The sequence below is a fragment of the Bison bison genome, unplaced genomic scaffold (genome assembly GCF_000754665.1).
Source record: "Bison bison bison isolate TAMUID 2011002044 unplaced genomic scaffold, Bison_UMD1.0 scf7180017864456, whole genome shotgun sequence".
NCBI classification, from domain to species: Eukaryota; Metazoa; Chordata; class Mammalia; order Artiodactyla; family Bovidae; genus Bison; species Bison bison.
The window spans coordinates 15,577,608-15,597,092 of NW_011495018.1; the positions used below are offsets into that span (position 1 = coordinate 15,577,608).

General features: G+C 36.5%; 1 protein-coding gene across 2 annotated transcripts in view; it reads right to left on the reverse strand.

Moving 5' to 3' along the window:
- ATRNL1 (attractin-like 1) overlaps positions 1-19,485 on the reverse strand; it is a 779,810-nt gene that overhangs the window by 457,265 nt on the left and 303,060 nt on the right. For both annotated transcript variants that reach the window (XM_010859292.1, XM_010859293.1), the window contains exon 25: positions 12,478-12,539. In XM_010859292.1, the coding sequence (XP_010857594.1) occupies positions 12,478-12,539 (62 nt within the window). The remainder of the gene's footprint in view (positions 1-12,477; positions 12,540-19,485) is intronic.

The window sequence follows — 19,485 nt, forward strand, 5'->3', positions numbered from 1 at the left end:
CAGATGATACCACCCTTATGGCAGAAAGTGAAGAGGAACTAAAAAGCCTCTTGATGAAAGCGAAAGAGGAGAGTGAAAAAGTTGGCTTAAAGCTCAACATTCAGAAAACAAAGATCATGGCATCCGGTCCCATCACTTCATGGGAAATAGATAGGGAAACAGTGGAAACAGTGTCAGACTTTATTTTTGGGGGGGCTCCAAAATCACTGCAGATGGTGATTGCAGCCATGAAATTAAAAGACGCTTACTCCTTGGAAGGAAAGTTATGACCAACCTAGATAGCATATTCAAAAGCAGAGACATTACTTTGCCAACAAAGGTCCGTCTAGTAAGGCTATGGGTTTTCCTGTGGTCATGTATGGATGTGAGAGTTGGACTGTGAAGAAGGCTGAGCGCCGAAGAATTGATGCTTTTGAACTGTGGTGTTGAGAAGACTCTTGAGAGTCCCTTGGACTGCAAGGAGATCCAACCAGTCCATTCTGAAGGAGATCAGCCCTGGGATTTCTTTGGAAGGAATGATGCTAAAGCTGAAACTCCAGTACTTTGGCCACCTCATGCGAAGAGTTGACTCATTGGAAAAGACTCTGATGCTGGGAGGGATTGGGGGCAGGAGGAGAAGGGGACGACAGAGGATGAGATGGCTGGATGGCCTCACTGACTTGATGGATGTGAGTCTGAGTGAACTCCGGGAGTTGGTGATGGACAGGGAGGCCTGGCGTGCTGTGATTCATGGGGTCGCGAAGAGTCGGACACGACTGAGCGACTGAACTGAACTGATACATATTTTAGAATTCATATGGCTGTATCCCACCAAGTGGAATTTTACTGCACAATAATTTTAAAAGACTTTATAGGAATGAAAAACAGAACAGACAAGAAATAAACCAGATACCTTCAAAGAAAAAGAGACTGTAATATAGCAAATTCGTGGAGAGTATGAGAGGAGGCATATAATTAGGCCTGGTTTCAGAGGAATTTGTAAGTCTAGTTTGAATTATAAATGTGAAGGGAAGCTTTTAAACAATGGATTCTCATAAATTATGTTAAAAATCATTTTTGCTGTTTTGAATATAATAGATTGATAGACTGAAGGAAGAATCAGGTTTTATGCATGGATTAAATGTATTGACACAGGGGGAGCAGCAGTGCCCATAACTGAGCTAGAAAATGCTATTAATAGAAAAAAGAGCTGTTTGCCAAGACAGAAAGTTTAGGACATGTTATTTTGAATTGTTAGTCAACATTCTGGTGAAAATGTGATGTTACTGATATCACTCTTACAGAAGTATGTTTTAGTCTATAGTGTTCTAAATCTCAGCATTGAAAATGAGACATGGAGCACTGGTTTAGCTAAGTTGCAATGAACTTGGCACATTTTTACTCGAGCCATATTTGGTATTTTGGTTTAAAAGAACAGTTGGGACCTATATGTCTGTTTTCTTCTATAGCAAAGCCAGGGAGAGAATTCCTGAAGAAACCTCCAATATAATAAGATTTAATTTATGGTTTCTACTTAGGGAAATCTGTATCTTCAGGCCTTATTTCCATTCACATATCCATTATCATAATTTTACTTTGGAAGAGGAGGACTTGTATTTTTCATTCTACCAGCGTTCTTTGTTCTTATAGCATTAAAAAAAAAGAATGTTTATAGCACATACCCCTCTGGGCTATGCCATTTTGATACTAATGACTTAGGTTTACCTCTCTCCTTGTTACATCTCTCCTTTTTGTCTTTTGAAATATCTTCGTGGACAACATGATTGCTTCATTTTCCTAAATCTTGATCACTGTATTAATTTTAAATTATTCTTCCCACTCACATTCTTACTTCTATAAGGTCATCTTTGATTATTCTTGTTTTTAATTGCTAAACTCCTATTTTTTCTTTCTTTTTCTCTTCTTTAGATCCCTAACCCTTTCCTTTCTGGATCCTCCAAAATAGTTTCACCATTTCTTTTGGCACTTTATACCCACTAAGATGGCTATAACCAAAAAAAGAGAGATAAAAGAATGTTACTGAGAATATGGTGAAACTGGAACGCTCATACATTCCTAGTGAGAATGTAAAATGGTGCAACTCATTTGGAAAATGGTTTGCCAGTTTCTCACAATGCTAAGTCCAGAGTTACCATACGACTTATCACTGCCCCTCCCAGGTACATACTCAGGAGAAGCACAACATATAGCCACACAAAAACTTGAACACAAATGTTCACAGTGGCATAATTCACAAGAACCAAAAAGAGGTAAAACTTCAAATGCCCATCAACCAAAAAAGGAGAAATGAAAAGTGTCTTATACATACAATGGAATATTATTTAGCAATAAAAAGCAATGATGCACTGATACATACACATCATGGACAAATCTTGTAAACACTGTCACAGGTGATAGCATCCAGTCACAAAAGAGCACGTACTGTATGATTCCATTTATACGACAATGTTCCGAATAGGATAATCTATGGACAGGAACTAGATCAGTGACTGTTTAAAACTTAGGATGTCTGAGAGGGATGGGAAATGACTACAAATGTGCATACAGTTTATTTGGGGGGTGATGAAAATGTTCTAAAATTACTGTGAAGATGGCTGCAGAGCCATTGAACTTTACGATTTAAATAGATGAGTTACACTTTAAATATCTCAATAAGGCTATTTTAAAAAATAAATTTAAATTAGAAAATGAATTGAAAATTAAACAACTGTATGTAAAATTGGAAGTTTCAAATTTTCTAGTGTTCCTATATGATTTAGGAGTAGGAAAAAAAAGACACTGATTAACATTAATGCTGGTTAGAAAAAATATACATGTTAAAATTTAAGGATAGTCATCAAAGAAAAAATATAAAATGTATAATCCTTAAACTGATAAAAGGAAAAAAATAAAGGATATTAAAAGGATATTCAATTTCTTAGAAAGCAGGGGAGAAGAAAGAAAGATGACTTGAGAAAGCATTTTAAAAAGTGAAAAGATGAAGAAAAAACTAAAATACATTAGTAATCACAATAAATAGAAATTTATTAAACCTGTCACTTTAAAAGTCAGAGATTTTTCAGATTATTAAAACAGAATAAACAATGTCCAGTTATTTGTGGTGTACAAGACACATTTAAAATCTAATAAGATAAAAAATGCTGAAAGTAATTAGATTTACCAGGGAAATTCTAACAAAATGATACTAAGTTTATATAAAACAAGATATAAATTAAGACTGAAATTTCACTAGAGACAAAGAGAATTCAAAATTGTTAAAACAACAATTCAAACTCCTCTTTAAATAATGGATAGGAACATCAGGTAAACAGAAGAAAGGAAACAGAGAATTAGAACAACACAATAAACCAACTAGTGAACAGACATATATAAAACACATTGCCAACAACAGGATACACATTCTTCTCAAATGCACATGAGATATTGTCCAGGCTATACATATTTTAGGTCACAAATTGTCTCAATAAATTTAAAATAATGGCTATCATGAAATGTATCTCCTTCAACCACAGCAAAATACAGCTAGAAATAAATTAACAGAAAAAAAAAACCTGGAAAATTCACAAATTTGGGGAAATGAAACACCAGACTCTTGAACAACCAACAGCTTATAGAAGAAATCACAAGGGAAATCAGAAACTACTTAGAGACAAATGAAAATGAAAACAGAACATATTAAAACTGATGGGACTCAGCGAAAGTGGTGCTAAGGAAGAAAGGTTTAACTATAAATGTTCTCATGGAAAAACAAGAAAGCTCTCAAATCAACAACCTAACTTTAAACTTAAGGAATCAGAAAAAGAACTAAACCCAAAGTTAGCAAAAGGAAGGAGATAATAAAGATTAAAACAGAGATAAATGAAATACAAAATAATAGAGTAAAATCAACATAACCAGCAATCGGTTCGTCAAACAGAAAAACAAAACTAACAAACTTTTGGCCAGATTTACTAAGGGGGAAAAAAAGGCAAGAAGATTCAACTTACTAAAAATAAATTAAAAATAAATATAGTACAGATAATACTACTCATCCTAAAATGATAAAAAGGATTTATTAGAGTGTTTTATGAACAAATGCACACCAACAAACTGTGTAACCTAGAGGAAATGGACAATTTAGGAATTTGTGATTTAAGGAAAAAACAAAAGCAACCAAGCTTGAATCATGAAAAAACTGACTGAATGTCTAGAACTATGACTAGTAAAGAGACTGAATCAGTAATCAAAAATCTCCTGACAAAGAAAAGCCTGGGGCCTGATAGCCTCACTGATGAATTCCACCAAGCATTTCAAAAAGAACTAATACCAATCCTTCTCCAATTGTTCCAGACATTAAAGAAAAGGAAACAATTCCTAACTCAATCCATGTGACCGGCATTATCCTGATATACCAAAGTCAGACAAAGACACAAGAAAAGTACTAACATTCTTTATGAATAACGACACAGAAAAAGGGAAATTATTATGATTAAAAGAATTATATATGGTGACCAAAAAGGATTTATTCGTGAAATGCAAGGATGGTCTAACATATAAACAGCATCAATGTCATACACCATATTAACAAAAAGGGGGAAAGCTCACATAATTATCTGGATACCCATATCCATTTGAATTTTAGGACCCTAAGTAGCCCGAAAAAATCTTGAAAAAGAACAAAGATGGAGGATCCACACTTCCAGATTTCAAAATTTACTACAAATCTACAGTAATCAAGAGAATATGATACTGGCATAAAAATGGGCAAAAGAATAGACCCAAAAAAGACATGAATGGCAAATAAGCACATGAAAATGCTCTTATCAGCAGTAATCATTAAAGAAATGCAAATCAAAACCACAAAGACATGCCAAGTTGCATCCACTAGGATGGCTACTATGAAAAGGAAGGAAGGAAGGAGAAGAATGAAAATTGCACATGTTTGGTGAGAATATGGAAAAATCGGAACCCGTGGCACTGCTGCTGAGAATGCGGACAGTACAATTAAACAGTATGGAGGCCCTTCAGAACGTTAAAAATAGAATTACCATATGACTCAGCAATTTCACCTCTGGGAATATACCCAAAAGAACTGAATCAAGATCTTAAATACATACTTATATTCACAGAAGTATCATTCACAACAGCTAAACAGGGAAGCAACCCAAGTGTCCATCAACAGGTGAATGGATAATCAAAATGTGGTATATATAATACATATAACGGAATATAATTCAGCCTTAAAAGAAGGGAAATTCTTACATATATCACAACATGAATGAGCCTTGAGAACATTATGCTAAGTGAAACAAGCCAGTAACAGAAGGACAAGTACTATATGGTATTACTTACATCAGATAACTAGATTAGTAAAGATCATAGAGACAGAAAGTAATCACTAAAGGCTACACTTTCTGAGCATGGCAGTGACAGCAAGGAAGGCCTGATCCTGAGAGATGAGTAACTCCTCTGTACATGCAGTTTGACTTGAAGACTCACCACTGACCTTGTTAGACTTTACATATGACTGCAATGGAATCTAAATTACACAATTAGGCTCTTCCATTCAGCTTTCGTTTCTTCCTGCTCCACTTCACAAATGTCAGACTGGCACTGTGGTCTAAAAGATCTCTCACCTTCTCCCCTGATCTTTCCGTCACAAGAGTTCCCCCTAATACATTCACTGCATGGCTAATGCCATTCTGGTCTCCACTTCTCTGAGGACTCATAGTCTAAGATAGCAGGAGGTAAAACTGAGATTTGCAATTGGCTCACTCACTACTTGGCAGGCTAAAGGGAAACCACCCATGTTGCTTGATTCATCCCTGGAAGAAGACTTCAACTGCTGAAGATTTCACCAGTGGTGAAAATGTTTTCAAAAGATAGTGGAGTTGGATAATTACTGAATGTTTGCATTAACCCGGCAAAGGGCTACTGAGAAACTGAAGGCCATTAACAAATATTACAGGCTAAATATAAGAGCCAGAGGGTCTCTTTTATAGCTTTAATTCAGACCCCTATCCCTGATAGTGGAAGAGCCAATATGAATGAGCAGCAGACTAATGATCCAAGGGTGAGAGCTGCAGAGCTCCAGAGATGATAGACTCCTCAGCTAGAGCAGTCCTCTTATGTAAAGACCATGGCCATGCTTGGGAAAATTGGAGCTCTTGAAATATGGGATAGGAATATCTAAAATGAAATATCTAGATGGAGGTTTTTGAGGAAGTCAGTTCAACAACTATAGAAACAATAGGGTCGTTTCCTCAACAAGCTGTCAACGTCTCCTTTCCTGGTTGCTAGACTGATAACTAGGGTTTAATGACAGCATAATGCATCCTGGGCTGATAAAAAAGGAAGGAGATTATATACTTGGAAGAGCTGCAAGAACTGGCTAGCAGGTAATGGCAACAGCCAGGGGAGTATAACAGGAATTAGACATCAGTGGTATCTGATCCTGGGGGATGGAATCAGCAAGAATTCATGAATTTTGGTGCACAGTCTCAGGACCAGGAAATGCAATATCCTATGAAAGTATGGGGATGGTGCAAAGTTGAAGAAGAAGTGACTCTTAGAAGTCTGAATAAAGCAATGGCCAATGCAAAGTGAAATGGAAATGCCTGAGTTCCCTGAGAAGACGGAAGAGAAAGAGAATAAAGAAGCTGACAGGAGGAAATGTGCCAGAAAGAATGTATTGTGTAAGGTCAGAAGAACTACCAGAAGATTACTTTCCATGGGATGCATCATTCACCGAGGCCATGAGGAATCTGCTGATGAAAGGGCACACTAAGTTCAGTGATGGCTTTCTTCTGAAGATCAAAGCTGACAACAGGAGAGGCAGTGACAGAGTTAGGCATTAAGTGATGGAGTCCCAAAGTGAAAAAGACCAAGGGTCAGTGTTTAACTGTCAGAAGCCAGGGGTCACAATTAGGATAATGATCAACAAGCCTGGAGAAGCAGACAAGGGTGCTGCCCAACAAAGAACTGTGGGATGACTATTAATGGACGGTATCTATACGAGGGGCAAAATAGGTGGGCAGCTAACAATGGTGCTACTTAACATTACTTGAAGTAGGAATGGAGGGGTAAAGGCTGAGGGTTGTTGCCCCAAGAGACGATTGTGATCCTCTGCTCAGTTCCAAGATGAGTTAATTTACAAATCCAGAATCCATTGACTGAACAGGTAGCTGAGTTCACAGAAGAAAGGTTGTCTTGAAACATCTTGAAAAGTGCATAAAATGATTCCCAAAGGAACATGTGTATGACTACTTTATAAAGAGATTCATGTTTATTCGGGTATATTCACAAGTATATTTATGGGTATATACTCAGTGCAAGACAAATTAATATATATTTTCATTACTATAAGAGACAGGGTTAGTGATGACCCAGATAGCCAATGACTAGAACACCACCAAGGCCCCTTGTTAGAGTTGGGGTATCTCCAGGGTCCAGATAACAAATTCTGGCTAAATCCTGGCTCATACTAGGAAACTGTGTCTATACATCCACCCTGTGATAATGGCATCAGGTCCTATCACATCATGGCAAACAGATGAGGAAAATGTAGAAACTGTCAATTTCATTTTCTTGAGCTCCAAAATCAATGTGGATGGTGATTGCAGCCATGAAATTAAAAGATGCTTGCTCCTTGGAAGAATAGCTATGAAAAACTTAAACAGATGAGGAAAATGTAGAGACTGTCAGATTTCATTTTCTTGAGCTCCAAAATCAATGTGGATGGTGACTGCAGCCGTGAAATTAAAAGATGCTTACTCCTTGGAAGAATAGCTATGACAAACCTAAACAGTGTATTAAAAAGCAGAGACATCACTTTGCTGACAAATGTCCATATAGTCAAAGCTATGGAGAAGACAATGGCACCCCACTCCAGTACTCTTGCCTGGGAAATCCCATGGACGGAGGAGCCTGGTAGGCTACAGTCCATGGGGTCGCTAAGAGTTGGACACGACTGAGCAATTTCACTTTCATTTTTCACTTTCATGCACTGGAGAAGGAAATGGCAACCCACTCCTGTGTTCTTGCCTGGAGAATCCCAGGAACAGAGGGCTTCCATCTATGGGGTCACACAGAGTCGGACACGACTGACGCGACTTAGCAGCAGTAGCAGCAGCATGGTTTTTCCAGTAGCCATGTATGGATGTGAGAGTTGAATTATAAAGAAGGCTGAATGCTGAAGAATTGATGCTTTTGAACTGCGGTGCTGGAGAAGACTCTTGAGAGTCCCTTGGACAGCAAAGAGATCAAACCAGTCAGTCCTAAAGGAAATCAACCCTGAATATTCATTGGAAGAACTGAAGCTGATGTTGAAGATCCAACACTTTGGCCATCTGATGTAAAGAACTGACTGACTCATTGGAAAGACCCTGATGCTGGGAAAAATTGAGGGTAAGAGGAGGGAGCAACAGAGGATGAGATGGTTGGATGGCATCACTGACTCTATGGATATGAGTTTGAGCAAACTCAGGGAGATAGTGATGGACAGAGAAGCCTGGCTGCAGTTCATGGGTTCACAAAGAGTTAGACACAACTTAGTGATTGAACAACAACAAGTGATAATTTCCTTACTTTTCAAGTGTATAATTAGAATTTATGTACAAAGTGGTTGGAGTAAACCCCTACACTGTGTCTCTGGCCTGTGAGGTAAGATCTATCAAGAAAGATAAGAAAGACCAAGTGGCAACCTCTGAAAATATCCTCCATTTGGTCAAGATGGTAAATCAAAGGCATTATGTAATCCTTGTAGGACAGTGAAAATTAGAACCACCATTTAAAAATCTAAATGGTACAGGGTCCTTGCTATATCTCCACTTAATTTACCAGGCTGAACTTCTTTAAAAAATTCAGACTTTTCAGATTCACAGACTTGCTTTTCGATTTTACATACCAGAAAAGTCTTTATTTCTTAAATGATTTCTGTCAATTTTTTAATTACTCACTGTTGTATATTACAGTACACTGCAGGCTCTAACAACCACACCTTTTAATTCTATTACGATAAAGGACATACATATTTGTGTATGTTTATATATGTCTGAATACCTTCGCTGTTCACCTGAAACTATCACAACATTGTTAATTGGCTACACTCCAATACAGAATAAAACCTAAAAGGACTGAGATTCAGAGGAACTAGGTTCTGCTTAGGCTCCCCTGGTGATTCAGATGGTAAAGCGTCTGCCTACAACGCGGGAGACCCGGGTTTGATCCCTGGGTCGGGAAGATCCTCTGGAGAAGGAAATGGCAGCCCACTCCAGTACTCTTGCCTGGAAAATCCCATGGACGGAGGAGCATGGTAGGCTATAGTCCATGGGGTCGCTAAGAGTCGGACACGACTGAGCGACTTCACTTTCAGGTAATCTGCTTAGATGGCGCCGAAAGCTAAGACCAGAGCCAGGCTGTGACTATAAATGATCTAACTAGTACTGACTGAATTACATTTACCACCAGAACTATTCCCAGTATAAAAGTAAAAGGCTGACACTGGCCTCCTTTAAACCTTGGCTAAATGAAAGGCTGACACTTCAGCTGTACTACATCAGTAATACAGTGACAGCAACAGCAGTAATAGTGGCCTGACTGAAGGCTGTCCATAAAAGCTGAACTAAAACTCTCTTTTAAAATTTAACAGTAAGTCTACTTAATATAAAAATAAACTTAAAAGTATTCTGTCCATGATTTTCCTTAACAATGAGACAATTCTAAAATCATCTAATTTACATTTCACTACTGAAAAAATTTAAATGATAAAAAAACCATCAAATACATTTGATCTCACACAATAACGAGAGTATATTACTTTGTCTATGATGCCAACATAATAAATAGGATCATCTCTAAGACATGGTACACATTAACACTTGCTTTCTTTTACTTAATAAAAGAGCTATTGAACACACAAATTCAAAAGCTTAAACTAAAACCCTAAACACTTAAATACTTTATCAATTCAGCTTTGTTAATTTTTATACAAAATAAACTTTTCAGTATATTAACATCTACATTATCCTGTCAAAAACTTTTAGTTTTATGCATTAAGTAAACCTCGTTCAATTATAACTTCTAACACTTTTCAAAAACATTGTAACATCATTAAGTTTTAATATCCCTTAATATTCACAAGTATAAAATCAGAAAGTGTTTAAATATATTTAAGATGTTTCCTCAAATTTCATCTTTAAGGGACAAATTTAAATATGAATGAACTCTGCAATGTTAGTAAGAAATATGTTTTCAGCATTAAATTTTGGAAATTAATGTTTTGAAGGGACAGACCAACCTGATTGTTTTCAGAGCAAAGTGACTAACATGGCAAGGATTCTGACAAGAAGCAAATAACCAAACAGATAATGTGTGAATTGGAGAAAAGAGTTTAGAAAACTGGAAGGCCGTAAATGGAGATGAAGGAATTAGACTTGCTATGGATGGGCCCATATGGGTAAATTAGAATAGCTATCCCAGGGAGGCAGATTTCATCTCAATTATAAAGAACAACTAATTATCTGAAATTAGAAAATGCTATCACAAGAGATGTTCTGTTTCCTGCCATTAAAGGCATTCAGGCATAAGTTAGATCAGTAGTTGGACAAATTGTGTCCACAGGCAGGATTCAGCCTGTGTGCACGTTAAGTCACTTTAGTAGTGTCCAAATCTGTGACCCTATGGACTACAGCCTACCAGGCTCCTTTGTCCATGGGATTCTCCAGGCAAGAATACTGGAGTGGGTAGCCATGACCTCCTCCAGGGGATGTCCCCCACCCAGGGATGGAACCCAGGTCTCTCATGTCTCCTGCATTTGCAGGAAGGTTGTTTACCACTAGCACCAACAGGGAAGCCCATATTCAGGCTACCAGCTATTTTCATTCTAGTAAAGGTTTATTGGAACATAAATAGTCACTCCCATTTGTTTCCAACCTGACTCAGGCTGCTTTAGCACCACAGACACCTTATAGCCCACAAATCTTGAAATTATTTACTAACCAGCCCTTTATAAAAAATGTTTGCTCACTCCTGTGGATAAGGGATTAGGAATTCAAGTATTGTATGGTATCTTGATAAGATAACCAATACTTATCATTTACTTAGGTGCAGAGGAAGTACTGGGCATACCATCTGTGTAAAGGCCTGGATTTAACAGGTTCTTTACTGTACAAAGCTTCCCTTGTGGCTCAGCTGGTAAAGAATCTGCCTGCAATGTGGGAGACCTGGGTTCAACCTCTGGGTTGGGAAGATCCCCTGGAGAAGGGAACGCCTACCCACTCCAGTATTCTGGCCTGGAGAATTCCATGGACTATACAGTCCATGGAGTCACAAAGAGTCGGACACGACTGAGCAACTTTCACTTTCTTTACTGTACAAAGCAGCCCAGACAACGTGGTGAGTGAAGGTCAAAATCATCTGCATCTTTGTGCTGTGATGTGGGGCTATGTCTACCAGAAGGAGGAGACACGATTGTCTAATTCACACAAAGGCACCCTGTGGATCAGTATAAGCTGTACACATCATAATCGTGTTAATAAAGATAATATTTTTTTTAAGTACTGTATTGACCAACTAGGTCTTTTTATTTTATTGGAGTATAACTGCTTTATAATGTTGTGTTAGTCTCTGCTGTACAATGCAGTGAATTGTCTACATGTATACATATGTCCCCTCCCTTGAGAACTTCCCTCGCCACCCACCCCAGCCCACCAAACTAGATGCCATGTCTCAGATATTCTATCAGTGAAACTCAGCTTCTTCTCCTCACCCATTGTTTAGTTACATCCCATGGAAATGAACATAAATGCTCTATGAAAAGAACTTTTAGGTTTTGAGAAATGCTACAAAATCTATCCTCTCTTTTATAACGATACACTGCAAATGAACACATTAAAAACTGTGAGATAAAGAGACCTATTTAACTTTAGTATACATAGTATTTTCCAAACATATTTAATTATGGAACCCTTTTTAGTGAACCTACTGTTAACATCTCAAATAACTAAAGTTCTAGGAAATTATGGAAAGGTCTAGGTCACATTTAGTACTTCCAGATTACATGCTCTTTGCGGGCAAAAAAATACATCCTTTTTCTCATCCCCTATTGATTTTGTCACATTGCTAAGTACATACAATAACAACTTAAGAAATCCAAGAAATTGATTTTAATGCTAGGAAACGTACCTAATCAATATGATGAAAACACTGTTAATTTCACTAATTAAAACAGGCTTTAATTACTTATGTGACAGTAGAACGCAAGGTTATTATCTTCTTTCCACTAAATTAACTAGCTATTAAATAGTAGTATAGCAAAATAATCCTGTAATAGTACATGTCGAATATGTTTCTTCCGCTCTGCAGTATATATTTAAGTACATAAAACTATACAAGACACACTGTATCATATTCAAGGTTAAAGAACTGATACTACCTAACAGATTGACAGGCCATCAGAATACAGATTTAACACATTCAAAGTCAATAAAAGCAAATTACCTGAAGAAGGTGACAAAAAACTGCACAAGATCCATGATTGTGTTGTGTTGTGAGAACGCAATCTGAAAAATCAAAATAAAAGGAAGTTTGAAACTTACTGAATCTATGTTCTTCTTCAAAGTGGTGATGTTTCATGGCATTTGTAAATACAATATTTTTAAATCATCAAGAAATTTGGATTACCATATTATAAATCATTTGTGCTAGAACCAAAATTTCATTGACAACATCTCATACATCCAAAAACTGAATACAACCTTTACACAGGCTATAACACTAAATGCTTTAAGAAAACTATTATAAAATTATTTCAGTAATCTATGCTAAGATTGTCACTTGAAATCCTATAAAATATGCCTAACTAAAACATGCAAATGCATTTCTACATCTAATAATGGTCATATTTTTCTATCAATACAGTTGATAATTGCTTATGAGATAAAAAAATTAATTTCAACTCTACAAAGGAAACAGAGGGAACTGGTTTTTCTCATGTATTATTGTCTAATGAAGCTGCAATTATTTTGTTATAAACCCCTGAAAGAATAAAACATATTAAAAGTTTATATTTTCATGTTAATGATTTCAGGAGAGAAGTCAATAATCTAAAGTTGTTCTCCACTTTTGTTAACATTATAGAGATCATATTGTAAAACATTTCTTGAAGAAGAATTATTATACATTGTACTAGTCAATAATGTAGCATGTAAGTAGAGAATACTTGATATGAAAAGCCAATTTTTTCACTTATTAGGTGTAAATATCCTGGAAACCTATTTAACCTACTTTTGTCCCATGTGTGAACAGTAATAATAAAAGCATCTACTTCATTGTGTTAGAGGAAAGACTAACTCAATTAATAGAAATAAAATTATTACCATAATATCTGGTATATAGTAGGCATAATACAATAAATATCATGCTTTTACATCATGTATAAAGGAGCTGGTCAACACTAGTGAATTTTTCCAGGTAGCTGGAGGTGAACAATTAAGTTCTTGAAATCTCCTTCCCCTTTAATAATCTTTTATGTAAATCTTTCAAAAATATGTAATACAATTTCCACTTCCATTGAAAATAGACTAACAAATATGAGATTTCTCTCATCTTAAAGAACTAAAAACTATACAAAATATACAGAAAAACCATTTTCAGACATTAGACAAAAGGCAGACAGGGATATAATCCATGAGTGAAGGAAAACAAAGGAAATGAATTTCATAATTGTACCAGTTTTCAGGGCAAGGAAATGAAATGGCATTCTAAAATAAGAAATATTGTTTCTTATATAAAACAAAGAATTATAGTGAGTCGTGAAGATAGTTAAATTTTTGTATATACATGAAAGCTTAAATATAATAACATTCATTTCCAAAATGCTTCTAAGCATTTGAAGAATTACAAAGCATTTACACAGAGACTGAGGAAAGATAATTGCTATAGGAGATTGGTTCTAGGTGAAAACATTTTAAAAAATTTAAGAACAAACATCTTTTAAAATGGAAATGATACAGATGAATCATCTCCCCAGGTACTGTCCATGAGAGTATCTTACAAACAAAGCTTACCAAATAATACTGTCAACAATAACTTAAAACCATAGTAAGATGATTCAGAATACAGCAATTGAGAACTAACTGGATAATCTTCAAAAGGATAATTATTTTTAAATCCTAATAAATGAAATTGGTTTAAGATAAATTGGATTAGGAAGGTAAAATTAGACAGTGTTGAGAAATAAAATAATAAAGAAAAAGAACTTGAATAAAGACTTGAATAAATTAGTAAATACAAAGAAAAAAGAAACGAAATAAATAATAAGCTTAAAAATAAAAGAATAAGATGAAGTATAGAAGCAGTTGCATTAAATGTGACAGACTGAATCTTCATCAAAAGAAAGAGATTTCCATAGCATGTTAAAAGGCATAATTTACTTTATGTTTTCTATAGACAGCACATCCACAACAGTGACACACCTATAGCCAAAATATAAAGGATTGTGAGGGAAGAAAAAAAAAATTGGCTCTTAAAAACAACAACAATGAAGCCATGAAGGATAATATAAATAGCAAAGTGAAATTCAAAATCAAAACCTGGTCTAATAAAACATAAAAGGCACAAATAATTCATAAAAATAATATGCAGGCCAAATAAGTGAAAACACAAGGTTGGACTTCAATAAGAATTAGGTAACATAATTAAATAGTAAAATTTTAATATGTGTATCTCTTTCATAACTGATCTGAACAAGCAGACAGAAAATTAATTTATTCAGTCATTCAGATCATGAAGAAAGATTCAAAGAAATACTGCTTAAGAAGCTCTGTTCTAGGAGCTGGGGACAACCTTGTAAATAAGACAAAGTTCCTTGTCTCTTGGAATTGGCATCCCAATAGCAGGAGACAGAAAATAACCAGGTAGACTCATAAGTGGATATCATAATTTTCGATAATGGCAAATATTCCAAAGAAAAATAAGGTGATGTGATGAAGGAGAAGGCTACGTAGCTAGTTTAGATCAGGCAGTTCAGTAAGCCAGACTTACTGAAGCCATAGGTAAGCTGACATACAAAAGAATGGTAAAGCCACACAAAGATCTGTTAGAAGAGAATTCGAGGCTTAGAGGATAGCATGCTTAGGCTAGAGATGTTTAAGAAACTGAAGTCACAACAGCTGCAGTAGTGTGAGCTACAAAATGAGTACAGTGTGACAAGTTGGGGTTAATTCACCTAGGTCTTTAGCATGATAAAGAGTTTGGAATGTTTTATAAGAGTTAAGTCATATAATAACATGATCTTACTCTCAAGAAAAATATTCTGGCTTCTGGGTGAGGAAGAGATGATAAAGAAAAGCAGGGACATTAACAAGAAGGACACTAGATTTTTCTAGCTATGATAGTAGCTTGTACAAGTGTAACATCTTTGCAGATAAAACCAAGTTGATGCGCACATAATTTGGAGTGAAAGGTGAGAGGGCCTGGTAAAGACTGGATATGAGTCATTTAAAACTGAAAGGAAGTTTAGGGCAACCCCCTTATCAGAACTAACAAAAAAGTGAACAATTAAGTAGGAGGAAATCAGGAGAGCATTGTGTCAAGGATGTCCAGGAAAAGGAATGTTGCAAGAAGAAAGTCTTGGTTGGTTTTGTTGGTTGAGTAAGATGAAGATGGGAATATGACTATTAATATTAAATTTGTACTTTGGCCACCTCATGCGAAGAGTTGACTCATTGGAAAAGACTGGGATGCTGGGAGGGATTGGGGGCAGGAGGAGAAGGGGACGACAGAGGATGAGATGGCTGGATGGCATCACTGACTCGATGGACGTGAGTCTGAGTGAACTCCGGGAGTTGGTGATAGACAGGGAGGCCTAGCGTGCTGTGATTTATGGGGTCGCAAAGAGTCAGACATGACTGAGCAACTGAACTGAACTGAACTGAACTGACATCAACCTTGTGCATGGGTAACAAACAAATGCACTTTCAATGAAAGGTTGGGAATGTTCATTTAAACAGAGAACACAAGGTGAACATGTAATGTGAGGAAGTAGAGACAGCAACTACAGATTGAACTTTCAAAAAGATCTGTTAGAAAACAGCAGACAGAATCAGGAGCACATAAAACAGGGAAACAAATATTTTCCTAAATCCATAGTGCATTTAGAAAAGCAGACAGTATACATTATGCAGAGAAACTACTTAAAAATCCAAATGGTAGGGGTTTTACGTACTATCAGATTAAAACTGTAATTTTAAATATAAACAAAAAAAGCTTAACTACTCAGAAACTGAGAAATATAATCGGTGAGGTCAAGTTCCAGGTGGAGAGTGACAGTGGTAGCATAGATTTTTGTTTAATATCCCTTAATTTCTACATTAAAAGAAAAAAACTCAGTATCTATCTGTCTGCCCATTACCTATCTATATCAAGTAAATTGCAAAAAAAAAGAAGAAAATAATTCAACACAGTTAAACGAAAAATTCTCATCCTCTTGATTGCTGAAACATGAACAGGTACTGATAAGCCAGGGCACAAGGCACATATGGTACCAGAGTCCAAGTGGGAGTAAGCAGAGAACGAACAGGATAATCCAAAGACATTCACTGGAACCAGGCAGGCCGATCTGAATACAGGAAGTAAAAACTGAAGTGGTTTTGTCTACTCCAAGAGCATATGAGTGCAAAGGGTCTTCGAGAAGTTCCAAAAGAGGCTAGAACAGCTTGGGACACATGAATTTTCAAAAGCAACCACTCAAATCTCTATTCCAAGACAGACCCCATATTGAGGAAAAACTGTTGGAAGTGAAATCAAAATTGAGCAGAGCAGGGAAAATGGAAACAAAGGAAAAAAGGTCCAACTCTGGGAGAGGAACAGAGCCTGGAAATCTTTAAAAACCAAGTGACACATATTGAGGAGAGGGAAAAAGGCATATATATATATATATATAGAGAGAGAGAGAGAGAGAGGGAGACACACACATATGGGGTTCCCTCATTGCTCAGACGGTAAGGAATCTGCCTGCAATGCAGGAGGCCTGGGTTCGATCCCTGGGTTGGAAAGATCCCCTGGAGAAGGGAACGTCTACCCACTCCAGTATTCTTGCCTGGAGAATTCCATGGACAGAGGAGCCTGGTGGCCTACAGTCCATAGACTTGCAAAGAGTCAGACACGACTGAGCAACTAACACTACCACTATACATTTATATATGTAGTGTTAGCTATCATCACTCTGACTCTTTAATCTACAAAGGGTTTTGTATTCCTTCAAGATAAGTAATGCAAAAACACTGGTTATAGCCAACAGTGTTAAAATACATTTAGGATGGCAAAGTACATGACTCAGGCTGGTACTGCAGAATTTTATTATTGCTTTTTGCCCTTTCTAGGTCCATATAGCTAAGTAACTTGGGGAAAAAAAAAAATCATGTTTTGAGGCAAGTAAGCAAAACACAGACACACATGAAAATACCTTCCTGAATTTCCCCAAAGAATATTTGTGAAAAGAAAGCAGACAAGGCAAGCATCTACAAGCTTCAATAATGAACTAAACCACTAACACATTCAGAAACTTGTATTATCTATCTGTGTCTAATCTGTTAACATAATTGTGCTGAAGAAAAAGTGTGGATGGCACAAGCAGTCTATACTTAGCATGCCATCTGGGTTCTAGGGACTCAAGCTGAACAGCGTCTGATATTGGTTGTTCAAACAGAAAGTCAGTATTACAATGGGTGTTGCAAATCTCTTTCGTTGTTTCTCCACCTGGGATTTTCTAAGAAGTTCCACAGGAGATAGCCTTGGAAAGATACTGTGTCAGTGAGTCCAGCATCAGGTACAGGTGTAAAAAGGGAAGGCAGATCAAGGAGATTTGGTTGCACTGGTGCACAAGGCCAAGCAAATACTAACTCAAGCAGATTCCCTCTCAAGCTTCCCTCTCTGGAGAGTTAATGTATTCAGCCATCAAATATTTCACTGGAAGTCTATTATAATCTGGGCACCATGTCAGACTCTTGGATACATCACTGAAAAAAAGCTTCTTAGCATTTGTAGCAGAGGTAGACAAAAACAGTAATAACGATTGTAAATTATAAACTGTGTCAGAATTTAGTGACTCTAATGGTGTAAAAAAAACTAAATGTGCCCTATTTTCTATATAAATGTACATGGTTATCTAAAAATAGGCAGGAATACTGAGAACAGATAAGAGAAAAAGGCAGGAGTAGCAGAAAGAAATGATACGAGCATTAGTTGCAAATGTATCTGACTATTCTCAGTATTCCTCCATCTAGGAAGAGTATCCAGCAACTCCAGGTCCCTTCCAATGAAATCGGAAGACCTACAGAAAAAGAACTAAATAGAGATAAATGAAGAACTGTTCTAAGCGATACTGGCAACTGGTCATCATGTGATATTGGTTGATAGGGCTAGCTCCTTATCATTTAAATTTCACCTCAAACACACTGCTCTAAGACACTGAGACAAAGTAGCTGCCCTCTCCCTTATTCTATACTGTTATGTGAACCTACTTCTTTTATAAATATTTCATTCTGAAATTATCTGATTTGTTGGTTGATGTTTGATTATTAGTTAAAATATCTTTCCCCACTAAAATGTAAAGTCCTTGAGAACACTAGCCTTGCTCACATTATCTGGGGCACTAGTCTACTATGTAGAGCACTATTTGGTACACAGTACATGCTGCTCCTGCTAAGCCACTTCAGTCGTGTCTGACTCTGTGCGACCCCATAGACGGCAGCCCACCAGGCTCCCCCGTCCCTGGGATTCTCCAGGCAAGAACACTGGAGTGGGTTGCTGTTTCCTTCTCCAATGCATGAAAGTGAAAAGTGAAAGTGAAGTCGCTCAGTCGTGTCCGACTCTTAGCGACCCCATGGACTGCAGCCTACCAGGCTCCTCCGTCCATGAGATTTTCTAGGCAAGAGCACTGGAGTGGGGTGCCATTGCCTTCTCCGACACAGTACATAGTAAGCATTTAATTTTAAAAAATCTGCTAAATAAACAAATAACAACATCAAAATTTAGCATATCATAAATCCTTATTAACAGCCATGAAAGGAAGGAAGAACAGATGTTATTCTTCAAAACATTAAAAAATTATTTATTTGATCTTCCTTTATAAATCAATAAGCATACAGACTATAAGTACCTTCTAATTTCAGATCATAAAATAGCATTAACTCTTAGAAAAATTATATAGAGTTCAGATGTTCTAAAAAAATTGCATGTGAATAAAATGTTTGTATTTATAATCACAGAAAAATTAATATCTACCATTTATAATTTTACCTACATATAAATAAAATATTTTGAAACCAAGATATCAGAAATAGTTTCTTAATATGTATTTTACCTCAGTTCTTAATTTCAACAATAAACATTTTTAACTAGGTTTGTCTTCCAAGAATTTCTTTCAGAAGATGACTTAGTTCAGACTACAATCTTCTCATCTAAACCATACGGTATTGCCTGAAATATTACTTTTTAACCAATGAA